The 21384-nt window shown below is 40.9% G+C and overlaps 2 protein-coding genes across 3 annotated transcripts; both read left to right on the top strand.

The window, feature by feature from the left end:
• The first annotated feature begins 2652 nt into the window (after positions 1–2652).
• On the top strand, positions 2653–12051 carry LOC148838263 (cornifelin homolog A-like). 2 transcript variants are annotated; one of them, XM_088912261.1, is made up of 4 exons: positions 2653–2935; positions 5749–5879; positions 6642–6796; positions 11162–12051. In XM_088912261.1, exons 2-4 carry the CDS (start codon positions 5762–5764, stop codon positions 11336–11338), a joined length of 450 nt encoding a protein of 149 aa, XP_088768387.1. In that variant the 5' UTR covers positions 2653–2935; positions 5749–5761; the 3' UTR covers positions 11339–12051. The 2 variants fall into 2 exon arrangements, with proteins under 2 accessions (XP_088768387.1, XP_088768389.1); XM_088912263.1 differs by lacking the exon at positions 2653–2935 and adding an exon at positions 4802–4933.
• Positions 12052–16890: 4839 nt separating this feature from the next.
• LOC148838262 (cornifelin homolog B-like) lies at positions 16891–21384 on the top strand. The gene is made up of 4 exons (XM_088910539.1): positions 16891–17017; positions 18758–18876; positions 20016–20170; positions 20581–21384. Exons 2-4 carry the CDS (start codon positions 18771–18773, stop codon positions 20722–20724), a joined length of 405 nt encoding a protein of 134 aa, XP_088766665.1. The 5' UTR covers positions 16891–17017; positions 18758–18770; the 3' UTR covers positions 20725–21384.

Raw genomic sequence — 21384 nt, 5'->3', positions numbered from 1 at the left:
GAAGAAGGCTCCACAGCTGAAACGTTGTGTTTCCTTTCTTCTCTTTTCAGCATGGAATAAACCTTTACTTATTTCTTTAAAGAATACACTATGTTTAACTTTATAAATGTCTTTTGCATGACTGTTGTGCTTGTAGTAAGATTACTGAAGATTTAGTTTGTGCAAGTATGAATCCACATGTTCTGTTATTGGATGTGAAAAAGTTTTTTATGTTCTATTACAGGATAGGATAATAATAACAAAAATACTTTATAAAGCTCTTTTCCAAACCCTAGGACACTTGTGTGTAACACACAAAGAATCTGCCTTTCAGAAAGCTGGAGGGAGGGCATCCAATAACAAAGTAGCAGTGACAGAAAAAGATTGATCCCCAAAAGTCAGAGGTTTAGTCCTGGGTACAGAGAGCAACAGAACAGAGTCTACAGAAGGGAGTGCAAACGTAAAGAAGTTCAGACATGTATGATGGAGCCAGATTATTTAGTGTTGTTAAGGCCTCGATTATGTTATGTTCCAGCTCAACTGGAATGAAAACCAAGAAGGTTTGTGGGCCTGAAGGAGAATTTGAATAAGCCTATTACGATATCGTTTTACGATATGTAAAACATCCATCCATTTTCTAACCATATTAATCTTGACAGGATAATGGAGGAGCCAGAGCCTATCCCAGCAAGCAAACCAGTCCATGCCAGTCCATAGCAGGGCATACACAGACACACACACTCACACCAAGGCCAATTTTCCCACAACCCCATTGTCCTGTTAGTACATGTTAGGACTGTGCGAGGAATCTGGAGCACATGGAGGAAATCCATGAACACTGGGAGAACATACAAACTCCACACAAACAACACTCCAGGATTTGAACCCAGGATCCCAGCGCTTTAAGGTAGCAATGATAACCACTGTGGCACCTGTGTAAAACATCCCTTCTGAAAATTTGTAGAAAGGGTAAAAAGGGGAAGGTAAGAAGGATAGTTACCTGTTAACTGCTTTTTTTACCCATTCTTTGACCAAACTGGCATTTACTGCTCAGCCTCTCGATTAAAATTCTGCTTTAGCCAGACTTCTTGGTCTCAACACAAACACGTTTATAGCAGCAATATAAGCGACCATATGGCTTAAAAAACCAAACAGCACAGAAGGAAATCACAGTACCTAGAAGTGAAAAAGAGATGATGCAACAAAATGGTGCCCTGGTGTTTTAAAGAAGTAGAATGACATCTAGCCATGAAACAAAATTGAACTTGCAAACTACCAATAGGCGTCTAACCAAGAAATAACACAGAATCCTCTCCAGGTGAAGCAAACAACAAATCTTTTTTGTTTTAATAAGTTTCCACACAAATGTTCTAGGGTTACAGGAAAGTTAGTCACGTCAGGTCACGTTGCTGCCAGATCCCAGACAATACAGTCGAGGTCCCAGAAATGTTCAACGAGCACCTGGACAATCTCCACTACATCCTTTCAGTGTTCTGTGATATCCCTGTGGCGTGTGGTCTGTCTTTCCACTCTTAAACTCTGCAGGACTCATTTGAATGCGCAACCTGTATAGGTTATACTCATCTATACCTATACCATTACAGTTTGTGAAGTAGGATAAGGGCCTGAGACATGTGAGTAAGAAACAGGGTTTGGGGTACACATTTCAGTTTGGGGTTATGGGTACAAACTCTGCATAGAGATACAGTATGTGGGACCTCCTACAGAATCTTGGAAAGGAAAAATCCTTCCTCAGGCTCCACATCCTTTCAAACATTACTCCTCCACGCATCCGACAACTCGACATTAAAACAAAATGTTCAAAAAGGTCCAAAATGCTCCTCACCTGTCACTACATGAGGACATATTTAATCCAACAAAGACACTCATGCTTTCATGAAAGCCAGTCTGGAAAAACCCTCCCCAGGAAGACTCCACCTGGCTTTAAGAATGGGAATCACTGGACTTAACTAACAAGTGCCTAATTACATCACTGCTAGGTTAATTGACTTCTGGGAAAAATGGCTCTGGTGTGAGAGTGTGCGTGTTTGTGGCTATCTACCTGTATCCTGCCTTGTACACGTTGGTTACCCGAATAGGTTGAATGGAGGACTGCAATAGAAAATGCCAGATACTCAGATGTTGTAGGTAACGGTACAGGGCCATCAAAGGGAAAAGTTTGTTGACGTTCTGTTCCATTATCACGTGACTGATGTGACAGTGTCTGACATTCTAATTTTGGTACTTTAATGCATATATATATTTGATATATTAAATGTATTTTATTGTACAGTGCTATGAGATTCTTAAATAGTAATTATACTGTAAGTAAAATTATTTTATTTTGAAAGCCTTTGAAATGTATTGGAACGACAACACATAAAATAAAGAATTATCATTCCTTAAGCAAGTGTCATAAAATGTAGACAGTAATAGCAAATACATTTGTTTGGTCCTCTTTTTAGGTACTTCGGAGGTATCTGAAAATCGGAAAAGGTATTGGAACTCTTCATTGCACTCTAACTGCCTAAGTGCCTGAAGATATTGTCCTGTACTATGCACAGGTATCCCTCTTTTCAATCACGATAACTGCCGTAAAAAAGTTTTGTGTGGAAAGAACAGACAATTTCAACACTTTCCTTCACGACAGGGTCAGGGTGCGGCATGTGAAAATGGAAAAAAAGATCACTCAGCATTAAACGACCTTCATGGGTGCCTGCACTTTCAAAACGTCATTGTTTGTCAAAAAGCGGCTTCTCAGAGATTTCCACCTTGTGTCCACTTAAACATAAACATTTGTACGTCAGACTTGATGGGGCAGTTATTTTGGCTGCATTCAAAACCAAGCCTTCACATTGGAATTGGACTTCACCCTGTTTCTATTGCTGCGAATATAAAAACAGCTCCTCCTTCAGACCGCGCTCTCTCAGTTTTCCATTCCACTGACTGCAAGGAGGTAAGACCAATATTAAATTGTCAGATATAACGTGTACGATTTTCTTGCTTCCATTTTAAAAAGATGGTGATCGGATATTGATTGATATGGATTTCTAAATGTGTAGAAATGGTCATACTTTTTCCAGGATATTGTATTTTCTTTTGAAATTACAGAAAAAAAACTGACAAAATAATCATATGGCAGCACGCAACACTTCTGCTGAAAAAACGGTTAATAGATTTTTACTCCAAAGAAACTGGCAGAAATAATTTCTTATTGCTAACTTGACAAACTATATATCAGTGTACTGCAGTTTAATTATATAGGCATCAAACCAGTACTAGCAAATTACTTTTAACAATCTAATTTGTTATTAAGAATAGTGACAAATTAGAGGTTGGATCTGCAGTGAAAATGAAAAAAAGTAAGGTGCTGTCCTTGTCTTGTGTGCTGTTGAAACAGTTTTATGACTCATAAATAAGATCTGCTGTTTCCTTGAAGTACACTGAAAGAATACCATCCAGCTCAGGGCTTTTCTTTACCTTAATGTGTTGTTTCACATTCTTGGTTCCTTCCATCAGCTCCGCCTGTGACCATTTTCTCCAGAGCCCTTCTCGTTTTGCGGACAGGAGATCAAGACCCAACTCTTAGCTATTGACAAGCTCGGTGCCCTATATATATATTTCACAACAGACGTTTATGAGGCAGGTCAGGCCCTTGCTGTGGCTCTCCAGCTGATTCCTCACAATGGGTGAAGGGGTGAGGGCAGCTCATCCTCACAGCTAGGCTGTTAGGAACGTTATGCCAAATACCCTCTGTTGCATTCATTAGGATCTTGGCCATTAACTGAAATGACCCTTGTTACTCCCACCTTGAACTCTCAAGGACATTTCATGTACTGAATGCTTTATAGTCAGGGAGTGGGGAGGGAGTGGTGTGAACTTCAAGGTCATCAGCAGGGGGTGAAATCATAGGTGATCTAGGTTAGGAGCTACCAGTTCTGGTCCTGGAGGCCTATATGCATCCTGGGTTTCATTCCAGCTGATCTTAATTTACCCAAATAAAGCCTTCATTGACCACACAGGTTGCTGGACTGGAACATGCATCCCACATTTTCTAACAGCTTTATCCAATACAAGGTTGGGGAGTGGGAGCCAGAGCCTGTCCCGGCAAAGTTTTTTTTTCTATGTAAAAGTTTGGGATTTTATTTTACTTATCAAATGCAAGAGTTAAAAGGCAGCCTTCAATATGTTTAACAGCTGAAAACAGTCAAACAGCTCAACTCAGACCCCTTTCCTAAGTCAAAGGTTCAGTTGCGTAACTGTGAGCTCCTCTGAAACAAAGACCAACAAGTTTGTATGTGGGTCCCCAAAACCAGGGCTGAGAACCCCTGCATACTGTAATGTGTTAAACAATCAAGGTGGGTTTGAAGTCCTTATGCAATTTTATTATAGTTTTTCTTTGATTTTCTGTGATTTTAACATGCTTAAATTCTACTTTCTGCATAGTGTGCTGTTGTAAAAAATTTTTTTTTAACTTTCATACAGGCAAGAACGGACTTCTCTGGCTTTACCTTTTGCTTGGGCTAAAATGTGGTAGTCTGGTATTAATCTATCTTGACTGGATTTTGTTTAGCAATAAACTGATAATACTGCTTGCTGGTTCTTTGTGTGCTTCAGTTTAGTTCTGTTTCCAAGCAATGCGTTTCTAGTGGGTCAAAGTGGGAAATGTGTTTGGTTGAGCCAGTTTTAAAACAGCACAATCAACAAAACTGTTTACTCCATAACAGTTTATAAAGATCTCACATGCTCACTTGTGCAAGGTTAGGATTTTTTTTTCAGTGTGAGAGTGTTCTTCCTTTTAAAAGCACACTTATTCCCTCAGGACTGAAAGGCAAAAATGCTTCAACTGTATACCACAGAAGGATAAGGCATAAAATTGATTTCTACTTGGGGGAAAAAAAATAAAATTCCCTCTGGGTGCTCCTGTTTCCTCCCAGAGTCCAAGGACATACTGGTAGGTTAATTGGCTTCTGGGGAATTTTGCCCTGGAGTGTGTGTGTCTGTCTACCCTGCAATGGCCTGGTGTCCCATCCAGGGTGTACCCTGCCTTGTGCCTGTTGTTTGCTGGGACAGGCTCCAGCATCCCTGGGGAGACCCTGATTTGGAATATGCAGTAGATGAATGGATGGCTGATGACTTGAAATCTATGGGTTCAACACAAAGAAGGTTTGTGTTCTAAATGATCAAATTTATGCATGGAATTACTCAAATTAAAACCTACCTAATATTGCACATTCCAATAAAACTCATGATCACAGATACAAATTGCTTGAATTAATTAAAATGTGTTCAAAATTGAATGAATTGCAAATGAAAAAACAGTTTTTAGTCTGTTGACAACACTTTTGGGGGGCAAAAATTCGATTTGAGCGTTAATGTTTTTCAAAATCTGTGTCAGATTGACAATTTAATTAAGAACTAGTCACCCTGCTGCCATGGGCATTGTTGCTATCATAAAATCCTTTTTTTGTGCATTTCTGTAAAGAGTACAATTGTGATCAACTGAAATATTTTTGTACAGTATGTTTGGTTTTCTGCTCAGAGTTTCAGACAGTCAGACCAACACATCTGGACAACAGAAACCCTATTGTTAGACCTAACAACAGCTTTACAAATATTTTATCAATGGGCATTTTGTTATTAACGTTGTTGTTAACGTTATTCTATTTTGCAGTCAAAAAATCTGATTTTCATTGAGGAGCACTATTAGGAAGCTCCAAAGGAAAGCAAAAAGCGATGCACTTTTCTTATTTTTGCATTCACTTACAGGTCAGAGGTCAGAATGGAGACATACGCTATTACCCAGCAGCCTCTGACAGCTGTCACATCAGACATAAGCCCAGCCTGGTCAGGCCAATGGAGCACTGGACTATGTGACTGCTGTGAAGACATGGGTGTCTGTGAGTTCGGCTGTCTGTCTGCCATAAATCTTAAGAAAATTATCTTTGTGTCTTACAGTGATGAATACCTGTCTTTACCTAAATCAGCATCCAAATCAAGGATTAAATCAAAACATCAACCCAGGGCAACACACCTTGGTTCAATAACTCTGTCAATGCCTCCTTGATTTAAATCAATGAAATCCACTATTTTAACAAAAACATTGTACATGACATTCACATGACATCAGCATGTGTTCTGCAAAGGAACAAGCAGAGGTTAATTCCATACTGAACAGCAGAGAGAAGAAACCCAGTGTTTTTAGCCTCTTCAGGTGTGTCAGCTGAAGGTTATAAAATAGCTATTCTGTGTTTGCTTTGAATTGCTTAAATATAAATAAATTACAATTAATGATTTAATTCTTTTCTGATCCCTATACAGAATAAGAGCCAAGACAGGTATTTCTTAACTTCCTTGGCTAGACTTGAATAGATTGACTGAATTTAGATCAATGACTGACTGTATTTGTATCGGTGAAATTTACATCTCCCCTGTTAGGTTACATCTGGCAAACTAATTCTGGACACCACGATTAATATGACAGCAGCTGTGAGCTGTAGAGAACTGGATGCATGCTGACATACTGAATTGCACAAACATTGTAACTAGAATGATTAATGGCTTGCCAGGATTTGAACAATAAGTGACAGACCGAGTAGCATGTTACTGTATGTAAGCAGTCGGTGAAACGTGGTTCCGTTTAGCCCTGTTTTCTCTTTCAGGCTGTTGTGCCTTCTGGTGTTTCCCCTGCTTTGCCTGCAAGACCACCAGTGAATTTGGGGAGTGCCTGTGTCTGCCAGTCCTGGATGGCATAGGCTGTGTGCCACCTGTCTCCCTGGCCATGCGTGCTGCTGTTCGAGAGCGCTATGGCATCCAGGTATCTGTTATTCTACGTCCTTCTCCGATATAAATCCAGTTTCCAGTGCAGCAGAAGGTGGTGTATGCAATCCGACCTTTTGGCCTTACTTTTAATTAGCTCACGGAAAGTTTGGGTGGTCAGAATTTCGAAGGTAGTTCTCAGAGGTGGTCCCTGACATCAGGGCTGACAGTCCTACTCTTCTCACGACATCCGTGGAGTGGACAACAGGGTCTCAAGAACATCCACAATGGCTGGACAGAGCCATCAGCCGGACACTGCAATGTCCACAGACTGCCAGTTTCAGTAATTTTCTTTCTTCAATCCTGGTCCTGGAGGGCTGTGTCTCCGGGTTTTCTTTCCAGCTCGGGTCCTAACAGGTTTAAAGGGGATGGGGTGGCAGGGTGGTGCAGTGGTTACCATTGCTGCACAACACTAGGGCCCTGGGTTCAATTCCTGAGGTGCTGTCTGTGGGGAGTTTGTATGTTCGCCTGCATTTGCATGGGTTTCCTTCAGGTGCTCCAGTTTTCTCCCACAGTCCAAAAACACGTTGGTAGTTTCATTGGCTTCTGGGAAAATTGGCCCTGGTGTGAGTGTGCGTGGCGGTGTCTGTTCTGCAATGGACTGGCATCCTGTCCAGAAGTGGTTTAAAAATGGATGGAAGGATTAAAATGGGGGAAAGTATTTCACATCCTGCAGCTTTATACCGTACAAATCCATCAGCAGCCCATCTGACCTGCTCCCTGGCATCTCACACAGTTCCCAGGATTAGCAGATCCGTACTTTGATGCTTTCTCGTATGTCTGGAGCCATACCTCTTTGTGCTGAGACACGTTCAAAACCTTGGCCTCAGAGAGAACTTTGCTATCTGCGTGCATCTCAACGGTTTCTCTGCAATCCGATCCTCACAGGACGTCATCACCACCAGACTCGTGTCTTTCTCCCTTCCTCTCTCACTTCCACCTGTTCACCCAGCCCTTCAGGTACAGCACTGTACCGTGACTGTATCCTGGGACAGGACAGGCAGCCCTGGTTTCCCCTGTTAGGGAAACTATAGCCTCTAGCTGAGGAATAATTCAGCATGTGAAGCAAATGTGAGCTGTGTCTTTAAACTGACTGGGGTTGATTAAATAAGATAAGATCACTTTATTGGCCATATACAACTTCTTGCATTAAGGATTTGTCTTTTCACATACCCCAGCTTGCTCTCCATGAGTCACACAGGCAGGGAGAGAGAAGCCTGGGGTCAGAGCACAGGGTCAGCCATTTATATAGTGTAGCACCCCTGGAGCAGCTGGGGTTAAGGGCCTTGCTCAGGGGCCCAACAACCAGCAATAGGATTCCTCTGCCAGTTGCAGGATTTGAACCGGCAACCGGTTCAAGTTCAAAGAAGGGAGAGCAGAGTAAAACCTGGTCAAAAAGTAATACCATACACAGAATAATTGAAGGAACTGAAAACCTTTGAGCTTTGAATCAGATTCCCTGGTGTGTTCAGATAACCTAAATCGATTATTAAACTGCTATTGACACTGAATCAAAGATGGGTTAAAATGCCTCTTCTCTTTTATAACTTTTCTGATGTTCTTTTGTCGTACATTTAGACCTAATTACTGGCCAGAGTTTTTTTTCTGGTTGCTATGTCTGTATCAGGATTGTACAACTATTCGTAGCAGATATCTGTATAGAGCACATATTTGCAAACAGATAATGCAAATTAATTTGAAGAATCCTACGCAGTTAGAATTCTGCCCTTTTAAAAACAAATAGGGTAGACTGTATCCTACCAGATTCTCCTTTTGGAATTTTGTTTTTCTTCAGAAAGTTTTCACACTCATAACCATCTGATGCCAATGTTTCAGCCACAGAAAATACTTTTCTGCAGTGTTCAATGTCCCATGAGTAAATATGGGCTACAAAAAAAACTTTTAAGATAAGATCTTGCTTATTCTGGGATTGCGCAACAGGGCAATAAACAGCTAAAGACTAAGGAAAGCAAAAAACCTGGTGCATAAAGTGGCCATGTGGTTTTTTTGGGGGTGGTGTGTTGCTTTACTGATGGAAGACTGGAGCTGGGCCTCTTGTGATCCTGTCAGTTGTTTACTGCATTTAACAGTCATCCATCCAACCTTTTTCAAACCACATCTTCCATTGTCAGGGTCTTGGGGTCTATCTAGAGTCTATCCCAGCAAGCAACAGGCCCAAGGCAGGGTGTCACGATCGTTACTCCTCCTCTTAAGGGTGCTCCAGCCCTTCCTCGTTCTGTCCCATTACCCACACCTGTTCTTTATTCCAGCCCCTCTTCTGTTCCACCTTATAAGCCAGATGCAGACGTCATCCGGGGCTTCTCATTGATTTCTGCATCGTGAGAGCCCGGGTCCTGCTGCATCTGGCTCCGTTATGTTTTTAACCTTCAGTTCCTGATTCCCCTCCCTTCGCCGGTCCCAACCCGGTTCATGGTTTTAACCCCGGATGGATTGCCTTGTTAAGGACTCTTGCTTTTGTGTTGGATTCCCCATTTGGACTTTACATGGATTGTTTGCCTCAGCCACACCTCCCCGGATCACCAGCACTCCCCGGACACGCCCCCCGTCTCCAGACCCTTTTCCTGCATGACTATTTTTCCCCTTGTGTCTTCACAATTCTGGATCGTGTCGTCCGCATAGGGCTCGGAAAGAACCGGATCGTGACACAGGGTATACCCTGGTTGGGACACTGGTCCATTACAGGGAAGATAAACACAAAGGCCAATTTTCCCAGAAGCCAGTTAACCTCCCTTATGTCATTGAACTGTGGGAGGAAACCGGAGCACCTGGGGAAAACCCAAGCGAACACGGGGAGGACATACAAGCTCCACACAGATAGCATCTCAGGTCTGGAATTGAGCCCAGGGCCCCAACCACTGCACCACCAGTAAGCCAATCAAATAATATTCAAGATCTTAGAAAAATATTAAACACAAGGGGTAACTAATAAGTGCAGTACTGTACCCTTCAATCACCCTATAATAATGTGCACCTAGCACTGTGCATTAGCCAATAAATATGTACATACACTAGCTGTATCTATTACACACAGACCATCACAACCCTAATAAATTACTTGTTAAGTGTGGAAGAGTTCAGTTAAATGTTTAAATGTATAGGTTCAGCTCCCAGGCTACAATTGTAAAAGTGGGTAAAGCTGTGTATGCTGGAAATATCAGAAACAATACCCTTAAAGTAGGTCATTTAGGAACTCAGGACCGAACAATGAAACAAATCTAAACAGTCAAGCAGATTAAGTCATTGTTTAGCACTGGAGAAAGAGTTTAACTGGAATGAAATCCAGCTGATACAGTGTCCAGAACCTCGATTAGTAACCCCTGCCCTAAATTAACGCATAAGATGGAAGCCCTGTATTTACGTTGTCTTGGGGACAGTTTACAGTATAGACGAAGGCAAACAGTCACTACCTTTGTATTTTTAGGCTCTGTGTTGTCACCTGTGTATGTCAGCTCATTGGCAGTTTGTTTATGAAATAGGCAAGGAATCCTAACAGATATTTGTGTTGTGCCATCCTCGTGGGCAGTACCTATTTCTTTATTGGCATCTCTGTGATTGATCATTAACATATACAGGTAGTAGCATAGGCTTTATTAAATGAAGCATAGTTTAGACCTTATCTACCTGCTTCTCTCTATGCTGTGAGTTGAGGAACTCTTCCCCTATTCTCCTGCTTAGTGTCTGTGCCAAAACCATTGGTTTTTGAAGCCTGGTTTAGGAATATGATTCTTTGGTGACAACAAGTGGTAAACGTCTGCCAATACACTACACACTAATGATTCACCATCCATAACAGTATGGCAAAAGGATATTACTACTTATTATAATAAAGACTGGTTTGGGATTCATGAAGGTTCTTTTCTGCAAACTTCACTTTTTGTATGAAATTTAAATCTACTCAATAAAGAGTAGGTTGACCAAACAAAGAGCAGGATTCTAAAGTGCTGATATGGTTTAGAGTTCCGTGCTCTGTGTTGGCATGCACAGGCCAGTACAAACACAGCTGAAACCTTTTCACACATTTTTCTGGAACTCTTTGGAACAGTGTGTTGAAATCACCCTCTGTTTCAAAGCAGGCACAATAAAAACATTACAGCATATATTTTTTCCCACTTCCACAATAAACTTTTTTTTTACCTTGAAACCTGTTTTTGTAAAGGAAAAAAACCTATTACAGATATTTACTAATGTAGAACCTGGATGGTTCTACAAATCAGCTTTTGAAGAAAGATATGTCATTATGTTGGTTTTCTTTAGGAACAGCTGTGAAAAAAATGCAGTAATTCATGTTAACTTAGAAGAATGCACCCAATGTAAAAAACTGTGAACCCTTTCACTCTGACAGGGAAATATCTACAGCGACTGCTTCTATGGCTGCTGCTGCTACCCCTTATCCTGGTGTCAGATCTCCCGGGAAATCAAGAGACGCAACCAGTCGCTGACCTTCACCAACTCCCATGCCTCCACCCTCACCGCGGGCTTCCTCCCGCTCTCCAACGAAAAGAGCGAGCACGTCTCTTAATCCATCCAACAGTAGCCCTTCACTTCTCCGCTCCAGCGCCACAGCTTCACACACCCGGAAGACAGATGCACACAGCCTATAGCTCTCTCTGGGGAAAAGGAGAGGTGCAGGAAAACGCTATGGAAAAAGACACTTCTGTAAATGATAAAAGAAGATGAATCTTTTATGTACACTATCTAAAGATGTTTCTCCACTTTATATGGAATATAGCACACCCTGTATACCGATAGCGTATGGCTAGGATTGCTCTGAGGGTAGAGGAATTCAGTTAAATTCAAGCTTCATTATCCTTTGGGGAAATTTGTTTTACAACACAATCCAGTACAACAATACAACACGGAAGATGCACATTACCAACAGAGAAGACAGTACAGTAGTATTACAGGAGATAAGGCCGTTATTTTACAGAGTTTTGAGGGTGATATTGCATGGGAGGATGAATGATTTCTTAAGTCTGTGGGGACACAGAGATGTCCCCAAGATGGGAGCAGTGAAAATTCGCAATGGGGGGGCTAGACACACAGCCCACAATTCTCTTGCCCGTCTTTATAATCCACTGTTTGCTGAGGATATTTAAGTTGATTTGATTTTCCTGAATTAGTTTGCTATTTATTTTCACTAATTTTCATCACCTATTACAATTACTGATGTTGTCAAGCCAACAAGTGAGACACTATGTTCAGACACTTTCAATAAACAAGTTATTGAAATGGCTTTCCATTTAATTCATGGAGCAGGTCTTAAACAACAGTTGTGCTGTCATTGTCATGATTTGTGTAGAGCTATGTACAGTATATTCTTAATTGGCTACAACTTTTCGGTAGTCACATTCTTTGTGGATCACAATAGAATTTAGGCAAATAAAGTAGCCTTAAATGTCTGTTTTATAGGATATGAAATGAAAACTGTTAGTGTGCTTTACTCCACTTAATCTGTAGCGTATCGTATGGGGCAGATGTGTTTCTTTGTGGTGACATGTGGAGGTAAAGTCTTCTTGATTACATATTACATTTTAGGATTTTTATTATGACTTAATGTGGACCTAATTGCATCTTTGAGTGAATCTGCTTCCTTAAAGTACCCTTTTAATCAAGAGAGCATGTCGGAGAAAGCGAACTGAAGGCCATGTGAGTACTTTCACAGTGAATACAACTGTAAAGAATACCACTGAGGAGATTTCCTTCTTGAAATCTGTAATAACCAATCTCCTACCTCCATATTTCACAGTGGGCACAAGCGTAGCATGAGCTTCACCATCTGTACAACACACCTCTCCCCAGTGAGTAAGTCCAATGGCTCCACCTGTCATTCGGATGTAGTAGTACAAATTCAAGTCAACACCTTTTGTGGTTTGCCCTGAGAAGAAACATCTTGCTTGCAACCCTGTCATGAATATCACATTCCTGCAGTCTTTGTTTTCAACAATGTGTACCAACTCGACTCATAATCACTGGTAGTTAGACTTGCTTGTAGCCACTACCTGGCAGGTGTGACAATATTCTAGTAGTCTTACTTTCTAAAAGTGTGTTTTTGTAACATAGGGAAAAAAATTACGGGCCTCTATATAGAGTAGTTCTGTAGATTTCCATTGTACTTCCAAAGTGCACAGTGTAAATGTACTGTAGATATGTTTTTGGTGAATATTTTAAAGAACCACTTAAGGAAACAGAGTCCTGCCGCACTGCTAATAAAGGTTGCTGCACAACAACAGCAGTAGAGGCAGAAGCTCGCAAGGGAACTGAATTTGTCCCTGAACCAGAATTTACCCCTGAATCCTGAACTGTATTAGTGAGAACCGGTAGGAAGGTTTTAACTTAGGCTGGAATAGAAGGGAAACAGAGTAAGAATCATTTAGAATAAACACTGCAGCACAACCCAGAGGACATAGTGAAAACTACGCTGAAGTGCATTTCAAACTGAGAACTGGAAACATTACTTTACACAAAGGTGTGTGGGAGTGGGGAACATTCTCTTCACACAGCCGTGCTGTTCATGCCGATACCTTGGCTTTCTCTGAGATATGGCTGGATGAGATTCTTGAATCAACAGGATACTAACAAAATGAACTAGATGTACAGAATGGCCTCCTTTTGGTTTGTAACCTTCCTTATGGACTTAATTATTCCACAGATCAGAAGCAACTATAAGACGTGTCGACAGTACCCTGGTTGACCAAGGCAAACAAGTCCAAAGGGAGTCCGTAGGGTAATCCATAATTGATCAAAAGTCCAGAGCCGGGTAATTCATTCTAGACAGACATGACAGAGTTTAAAAACCGGAGCAGGATCCGGTGCAGGGAGGAGGAATAAAAAGGGGAAACGGGGCCAGGCGCTCCAAACCCCGGACCCAGATAGCCTATGCTGTCGAGCCCCTCCTGGACTCACTGGTAGGCGGACATCCGGGTGTCCATCTTCCAAAGCGGAGCCTGGAATGGTGGGAGCGTCTGGCTTTTGAAAGGAGGGGCTGGAACAGGAGGCAGGTGCAAAAAATCAGGACAAACAAGGAAGAGCCGGAGCGTCCTTAAGAGGAGGGGCTTACAATCATGACAGATCCAGATGTCTTCAAGAGCCTATTTGGATGTAATCTTAGGGTGTGCGAAGGGGAAACAAAATGCTGCTTCTTTCCCCAGCTGAAAAAGTAAAAACCCTTAAAGCCTCTTCTCACATCAGGCAGACACACCCTTCACTCCATGTAGCTATCAGTTCCATCTGAATTCTGTCAATGAGCACATTGCATTGTGATGTTAAACTGTGTTCTTCTATTGATCTAGTCACTAAACCTATCTGTCACAAGCACTTCAAAATCCTTTTGTAGAACATGGCATATTTCATTCTTTTCAAAGACTGAAGAAAACATTGTGCAAGATATCCAGTTTGACATGTACTGTTTACACGTGTATTGCCCAACAGCTATTCTTTCCACTTGAGTCATTACTTCTTAATCTGGGCAGGACAGTGCCGGGAACGTGTTTTTTTTTAACCCTTTATCAAGCAGATGAGTCAATTCAGAGTGACCATTATACTTTATGTAACGTAACAACAGGTGTGTTCCCACCCAGAATCCAAATCCACCCAGTCCTTTTTTGTGGGTTTAATGCTTTGCAGTTTCAAGGATTTAATGGTGGTATTTTTTACATTTTCATCTAACCCATAATCACAAAATATAAGCATTTGATTAATTAATTAGTCATACCCATTTTACTATTCCTCAAGTTGTAGGGCATTAATCTCCTGGGGAAATGAAGGCTGAAACACATCAAAGTATCGCTCCAACAGATGTTCACAGATGTCTGGATTTTCATACATTTGTTGGTTCATTAAATCATCATGCACCTTTGATGCTCAAGCATTCATGTGCTTAATAGAGAAATAGAACTATAACCAAGCATGATAAAATTATAATTACATTTATAAATAGAAGTCATAACAATTAGAAGTGTGAGATAATAGAATACATTATAATTAGATGTAGAATTAGAAATTACATTTAAAAAACATCTAATGTGTAAAATCTCAAGATAAAGTTAAAGGTAGACATTAATAGCTGAGAATAAGAAGCTAACTTGTAAATGAGGGTCTTAACCAAAAATTGAAAATGGCCAGAGAAAGCACACATTTATATAGAAAGGTAGAAGGTTTCAGAATAATGAACCCCAAATACACAAGGCAGCTTCTACATTTCTCTTTCACCTAAACTACAGCAGGCAGAGAAAGGCGCATCTGATTGTCTGTCTAGTGTAGGATGGCGGCGCTGTGGTTAGCACTGCTGCCTCACAGCAATGGGGACCTGGGTGCAATTCTGGACCTGGAGTGCTCTCTGTGTGGAGTTTGAATGTTCATGTGGGTTTCCTTCCACAATCCAAAGATATATTGGTAGGTTAATTGGCATCTGGGAAAATTATCCCCGATGTGTCTGAGTATGTCTGTGTCTGCCCTGCAAGGGGCAGAAGATGCCCTGCGAAGAGACAAAACACGTCTGGGTTCTTAGAAAGACAGCATCTCTATAATATACACTAGGCCAATACTCAGGCTGATTTCTGCCTGGAAGGCAAAGTGAACGAGAGTAAAGGAGAAAGCAATAGCAAAGTAAGCAGAGAACGCTATGAAATACAGTAAGGAGCAATTAATTATTTAAACAACTGTATACAGACTACAGTACCAGGAGACGTATCTAAGCAATTCTCACAGTAGCTCTTGCATACCATTCTGATGGAGAACAGAAAACAAACCACACACGAACCAAGCTGGACAGTCTTGTCAAAGACTATTCAGTGGTGCTGTGTAGACCAGCTTTGTTCAGGTATATTTGAAATGTACTTCATACAATTACATACGCCACACAGTCCTAAGTTTTGTCCGCTACGTCTTGAGAGCCTAAGAGAACCAAGGTTTAACAGACGTTAACAGACGTGAACCAAGGTTTCACGCGTCATAAAAATCCTGCTGCACTCAGCAGAAGTGAAAACTACATCCTAAATAAGTAGACAGTTGTAATTAATTACCAAATCCTCCCTGCGATATAGATACTGAAATTCTCCTTCCTGCTTATTGGATGAATTTTCACAGTGGCCTGTGTCAGAATGACATGCTCACACTATCAGGTCTGCATACCGATGATTCCAGCTACAGTATATTATGTTGTTTCTGTTCTTTCTACTGTCACTGTTTTTATGGCAATAAAAAGTAGAATACAAAATGTTACATATATAAATGAAGGATTATATACTTTGTAGCTAGATACATTAAAATGTAAATTTATATATATATTATTTAAATTCCATTTAAAGTTAAATTTGCCATCTTTCTGGTCACTGTTAAAAGCAGCACATTCACCAGGCTCACAATTCTATCAGGTAGATGAGTTGCTCTGTTTAAGCTGAGACCTAGAAAAGTCCAGAGGTTGCTGCTTCGAGTCTGGGATTGCTTCTGGCTTTCCTCGAGGAGCTGTGTGTAAAACACAGGGCCTTACAGGGAATGTGAAGGTCTACCAGCGACACCCGTGCACCCAAGTTGTCAGACATCCTGCCTACGGCACATGTTTTTTCACCTGTAAAAACTCTAGGGCTTACAAGTGTTTGCTAGAATGCTTTCTTTCAATCCATTCAAATCCTCTAGTCATTACAAATGAACTGTCCTATTGGTTTATATGTTTGATTGATTATATTGGTTGAAATGATCGATTCTATTGGAGTGAAAACTTTAAATAAACCTGTCTCATCTGTAAATAAAACAGAAACTTATGTTGCACTTACTTCCTCACAATGATTTGTTTCTATTGTGTAACATACTGTAGATCTCAGCTGATCGGGAGGAAAGTAACTTGAAGATACTGTATGTTTCTGGAGTGTTCGAGAGAACCATCATTTCAGAGGTTGATTTCAAACCAAATCCTCTGTCCTATCTCTTTCTTAATGCCCTTATGCCCTGAAAGGAATCCAGACATTTTTTGACAATTAACAAGTTCTGCTTTAAATAGAGACAGTCAGGTTAAACTCGATTGACCAGCTGTGTGACGTTATCCTTGGAACAAAGTTGCACATCAGGGTTACTTTTGTCTCCAGTTCCGTCAGACAAGTAAGGAAGCGCATTTGATTTGTTGTCTGGCAGACTACAGTGCACTGCTTCTCACACAATACGCTCCTGAGACCCCACAACTGCAACTAAACAGCTCTTGGTAAAGGTGAGTGCTGGCATTTTCTTAATATACAGCCAGAAAGGCAGATAAGTTTGCTACTAAGTGACAAAGCTGCTAACATTTCAGTTTTCCCTCATTTGAATGTAAAATGTTTGTAGGTTAACTACCTTTTTCTCTGGCTGTTGTTAATGTTGTTCACAATTTCATAAAATATTATGCGGCAAAACTTCATGAAAAAGCAAAGCACACCTTGATTATGTTACACTGGAATTTTTTTGGAAGGGCAAAATCTTTGTTTTCCTGCCTCCATCTATACCCTGGCTACCTGTCCCATATTTTACTTTCCGTTGGGTTTACCTGATTAACCATGTGACACTTCCTAGGATGTTGTTCAATGTTGATTTGTATTATGGTATTGAACTCGTTGTGTTGTGTTATTGTTGTAAATGTTATGTTTATGAGCTCTTTATGTGCAAGACCAGTTCCCTTAGGGGTGCATTTAAATTCAAATTCAGATGTTCTGTGTTAAAACAAAACCAAACGCAACAAGCCATCTAAACATGAATTTAGATTTTATACTTCTTTTGCACATGAAGTTTGACATCCAGGGTACAGAACAGGGAAATTAAACAATGCAAACTAAACACAGAAGGTGTGAAAGGTTTTCAAGATACAACATTATGAACATAGCAGTTATAAAAGGAGGCAGGACAAGAGAGCACTTTGTCTTAAAAATAAAAATGAAAAGGAAGAGCCTCACATCGTGATCGCCATCACTTTCAGAAAATACCTTGTTTACCGAGAAACGTGAAACCTTTGAGGAAGGGCTATACTGTGTATCTTCACCTCAAATGCTCAAGAAGGGATGTGCAGTTAGGTGCTGTCCAGTTTCTAGACTCAAGAATAAAGCCTAGGAATTTCCAAACCCAGAAGTGTTAAGCTGTTATGTTCTATTGCCATTTTTGGTTTGTTATTGTTGATAAAGCACAAAAAAAGGAACTTGTCCAAACATTCGTGGACAGATAGTTGAATCATGGCCAAGCAAACCTTAACATAGGTGGTGCAAACATTAGCACAGGTTTCAGATGTACAGGATCAAATGACCATTATTTAAATTTCTAAGAATACCAGATTTACAGATGTAAATTTGTGCTTATCCATTATGTGACCAAACAGATAATGGCATATGTTCCAGTATATTTTAAACTTTTTTTTTTGTGGCAGGGACTAAGTGAATCCATATATGTAAAGTGCAGAAGGTATATCCCATACACTATTACCCAGAAACTGTTTTTCCTTGTAAGATACGTACTGCATGTACATGCATATGTTTAACTGGTCTAAGTTGGTTATGTTGATGAGCTATAATAAGATTAGAAACAGTTGTCTGGCAGGGCACACCCTGGGGGACACCAGTCCATCACAGGGCACACACCAACAAAAACAAACACTCACACCTGGTCAAGTAGCAGTTTGTCTTTGGATTGTGGGAGGAATACAGAGCAGCCAGAAGATTTCCAAACAAAGAGAACATACAAACCACACATACCTGTATAGCACCCCAGGAATGGAACCCAAGGTCTCAGAGCTGTAAAGCAGTCATGCTAACCACTGTGCCAGAGAACAACAAACAGTAACAAGACATATTAATTTTCCAGTGTGAGCACCTAATTTTGCTTCATGGGATTCTATCTTGGCGACAATTTTCTTCCCAAAGAAATATGACATTCCTTTTTCCCCACAAAGGAGAGCAGAGTGTCTGATAGCCTGTCTCTTTCCTGATAGGTCAGAGGCAAGGATGTCAAACATAGTGGTTATCCAGCAGCCCCAGAAGATGTATGGTGTGAATCAGTCCAACCAGTGGACCACAGGCATCTGCGACTGCTGTGAAGACCTTCCTAGCTGTAAGTGCCCCTGTGTGCGGTCATGACATGAACTGTCCAGTATTCTCAAACAGGAGCCTAGGCCCTGCTGTCTGCTTACAAGAGTTTTTGAGCTTTTCTGACTGAGGGTATTCCTTCTAAAAGTCCACGTTGCTGTGCACTGGGTTGTGAGTTTGCCCATATGACATGTCCCACACAAGCTGGACAGTTTTGGATGTTCTACGTTACATGCCTTGGGGGCAAGGTTAAATCACAAACTTCAGCAAACACCCAAGTTCCTTTGAATACAAAATTACTGCACACATGCAGGTTTTTGTCTTAAATGGAACATACACCCCTCTGCCAGGAGAGTGGAACTACAGTAGTGACAGTGGACTCGATAAACAGTTCTTCACATTCATGAAGAACTTCACCATAGCAATGACTACATCTTGGACTTTACAATATTACGTTTAGTACAGGCTGAAACGGAGGTGTCAAAAAACAAGTTCCTGGAAGGCACAAGGATGTTTCTTGTAGTCTTTGACTTCATTAAGAGCATTCAGTTATTAGGAATTTTACACTTCTGGGCTAAAATAAGATAAAGGTATTGTGTGGTGCCAGACATAGTGACGTAATATCATATTCATACAGTATACATCGTATTGTATAAAAAATCCTATATGCCTCAGCCCAAACAAACTAAGCAGTCAATTGTGTGTTGCTGGGTAGGCCCAGGCATACTGCCCATCCTGGATATAGATATCACCCAGTGCCATGAGCTAGCAGCTTTACTCATTGAACCACTAGAGGTAACCTCTATGACAAAATCCAGACGTTTTCACAGTACTGTTTAGGGCAATACAGGATTGGAGTGATCCAGTGCCCATGTCCAGCAGACAATGGATGTAAGGCAGGGTATACCTGTCTGAAATTACGCCTGTCTGTTGCAGGGCATGCTCACACACACATAAGAGACAGTAAACAACACGTCTTGGACTGTGGAAGGATACTTGAGCAACCAGCTGAAACCTTCATGGTCACGGGGTGAACATATGGTCTCCATCCCAGTCACCCCAGGATACACAACACCAAACATCCATTAATCCTGCTGCATGATTCTAAAAACAATAGTGTTTTTAGTTCTTGACAAGAAGACAAAAACAAGTTTATTTTTCCAGGCTGCTTTGCATTCTGGTGTTTCCCCTGTTTTGCCTGCAAGACCGCCAAAGACTTCGGGGAATGTCTCTGCCTGCCACTGCTGGATTTTAGTGGCATTGTCCCACCCATAACTATGGCTATGAGGGTAGGAGCGCGACATCGTTACGGTATTGAGGTACGAACCTATTAAATCACTTAGATCTCATGTTTTGTAACTACATGTTCCTGCATTTTCATGTCAAAAATATGCTGAGTGCTGAAGAGCACATCTAACTCAGGAAAGCTTCCATTAATGTTAGTATGTTCAAGATACCAGCATCAGAGCTACTTGCCTCCACAACTGAAGGTCAGAAATACTGTTCTATAGGTCTCCTTAAATTAACTTCAACTTTCAGGTCTATTTCGGAAGCTTAAAGTGGTGCAATTAAGCCTCATTTTGCTGACTGCTAAGCAATTTGTAGTGGGGCTTTGCTGCTGGAGTATATAAAGTACTGTATGTCCCCTGTGTGTTGCTAGGACAAACCCAAATGCACTAGTGCTCGGAAGAAACGAACCTTTCTCCCTGCCTTCTTCCCTTGTTTGCAGGGTACCATGTGCAAGGACTGTTTATACGCCACCTTCTGCCCGTGGTGCTCCTGGTGTCAGATTTCCAGAGAGATGAAGATGCGCAATGAACAGATCATTTTAGTCAATGCCAACTCTGGCCCTGTCCCTACGAGACGCATGTGACCAGCCAATATTGTCCGTGCTCCATTCAGCCAGCTCCCTTGACCTGGAGCAATATTGCTCCAGGCACTGATTGCTGTGCATGGTAATGTAACTGATGTGTATTTCTGTACTCCATCCTGTTGTATATCATACTGTTTTATTATCAAATTGTTAATGCTATATTGTACGGAGGTCTCACAACCCACAGAACCCACTTGTAAACACAGCCTAAGTGGACCAGCGGCCTTATATTTATAATTCGGTTTCTAGTTTTAATGCTTTTATTCTGTACACTGTGCATTTATTGTAAAGGAACTTGAATACCTGGTTTCCAGTCATGTTTTTTTTCCAATGTAATTGCAGACTGTTGTTTTGTTTTAGAAAGAAAAATGGAAGGACAGATTGTTTGTAAAAACGTATTGAAACAGGAGTGGATCATCTTCCATCCATCATCACAATGCTGCATTATAAGGGCTGGTCTATATATCTCAGAACTATAGGGCACAAAACAGGACTTGTGCCCTATGGAGACACCTCTTTCTACAGATTGGTAGAAAGTTTTGATGGAATTTTAAATGTATCTGCCAGCAAATTAATAATTGCTTGTTTCAGCCTTTTGAGTATTTGTATGTAATTTTCATACTAATAAACAAACTCCATTGATGGATTTATTTATTGGCA

The sequence above is a fragment of the Atractosteus spatula genome, chromosome 3 (genome assembly GCF_055471065.1).
Source record: "Atractosteus spatula isolate fAtrSpa1 chromosome 3, fAtrSpa1.hap1, whole genome shotgun sequence".
NCBI classification, from domain to species: Eukaryota; Metazoa; Chordata; class Actinopteri; order Semionotiformes; family Lepisosteidae; genus Atractosteus; species Atractosteus spatula.
Note: the sequence above shows the minus strand (reverse complement) of the source record. Positions and strands in the feature narration are given on the sequence as shown.

Bases quoted from the DNA above. Each gene is read 5' to 3' on its own strand.
- LOC148838262 (XM_088910539.1), top strand. From the start codon at position 18,771: ATGTCAAACATAGTGGTTATCCAGCAGCCCCAGAAGATGTATGGTGTG. The intron at 18,877-20,015 runs GTAAGTGCCCCT...TTATTTTTCCAG, and splicing joins CTGTGAAGACCTTCCTAGCT to GCTGCTTTGCATTCTGGTGT. The intron at 20,171-20,580 runs GTACGAACCTAT...CCTTGTTTGCAG, and splicing joins GACATCGTTACGGTATTGAG to GGTACCATGTGCAAGGACTG.
- LOC148838263 (XM_088912261.1), top strand. From the start codon at position 5,762: ATGGAGACATACGCTATTACCCAGCAGCCTCTGACAGCTGTCACATCA. The intron at 5,880-6,641 runs GTGAGTTCGGCT...TTTCTCTTTCAG, and splicing joins CTGTGAAGACATGGGTGTCT to GCTGTTGTGCCTTCTGGTGT. The intron at 6,797-11,161 runs GTATCTGTTATT...TCACTCTGACAG, and splicing joins GAGAGCGCTATGGCATCCAG to GGAAATATCTACAGCGACTG.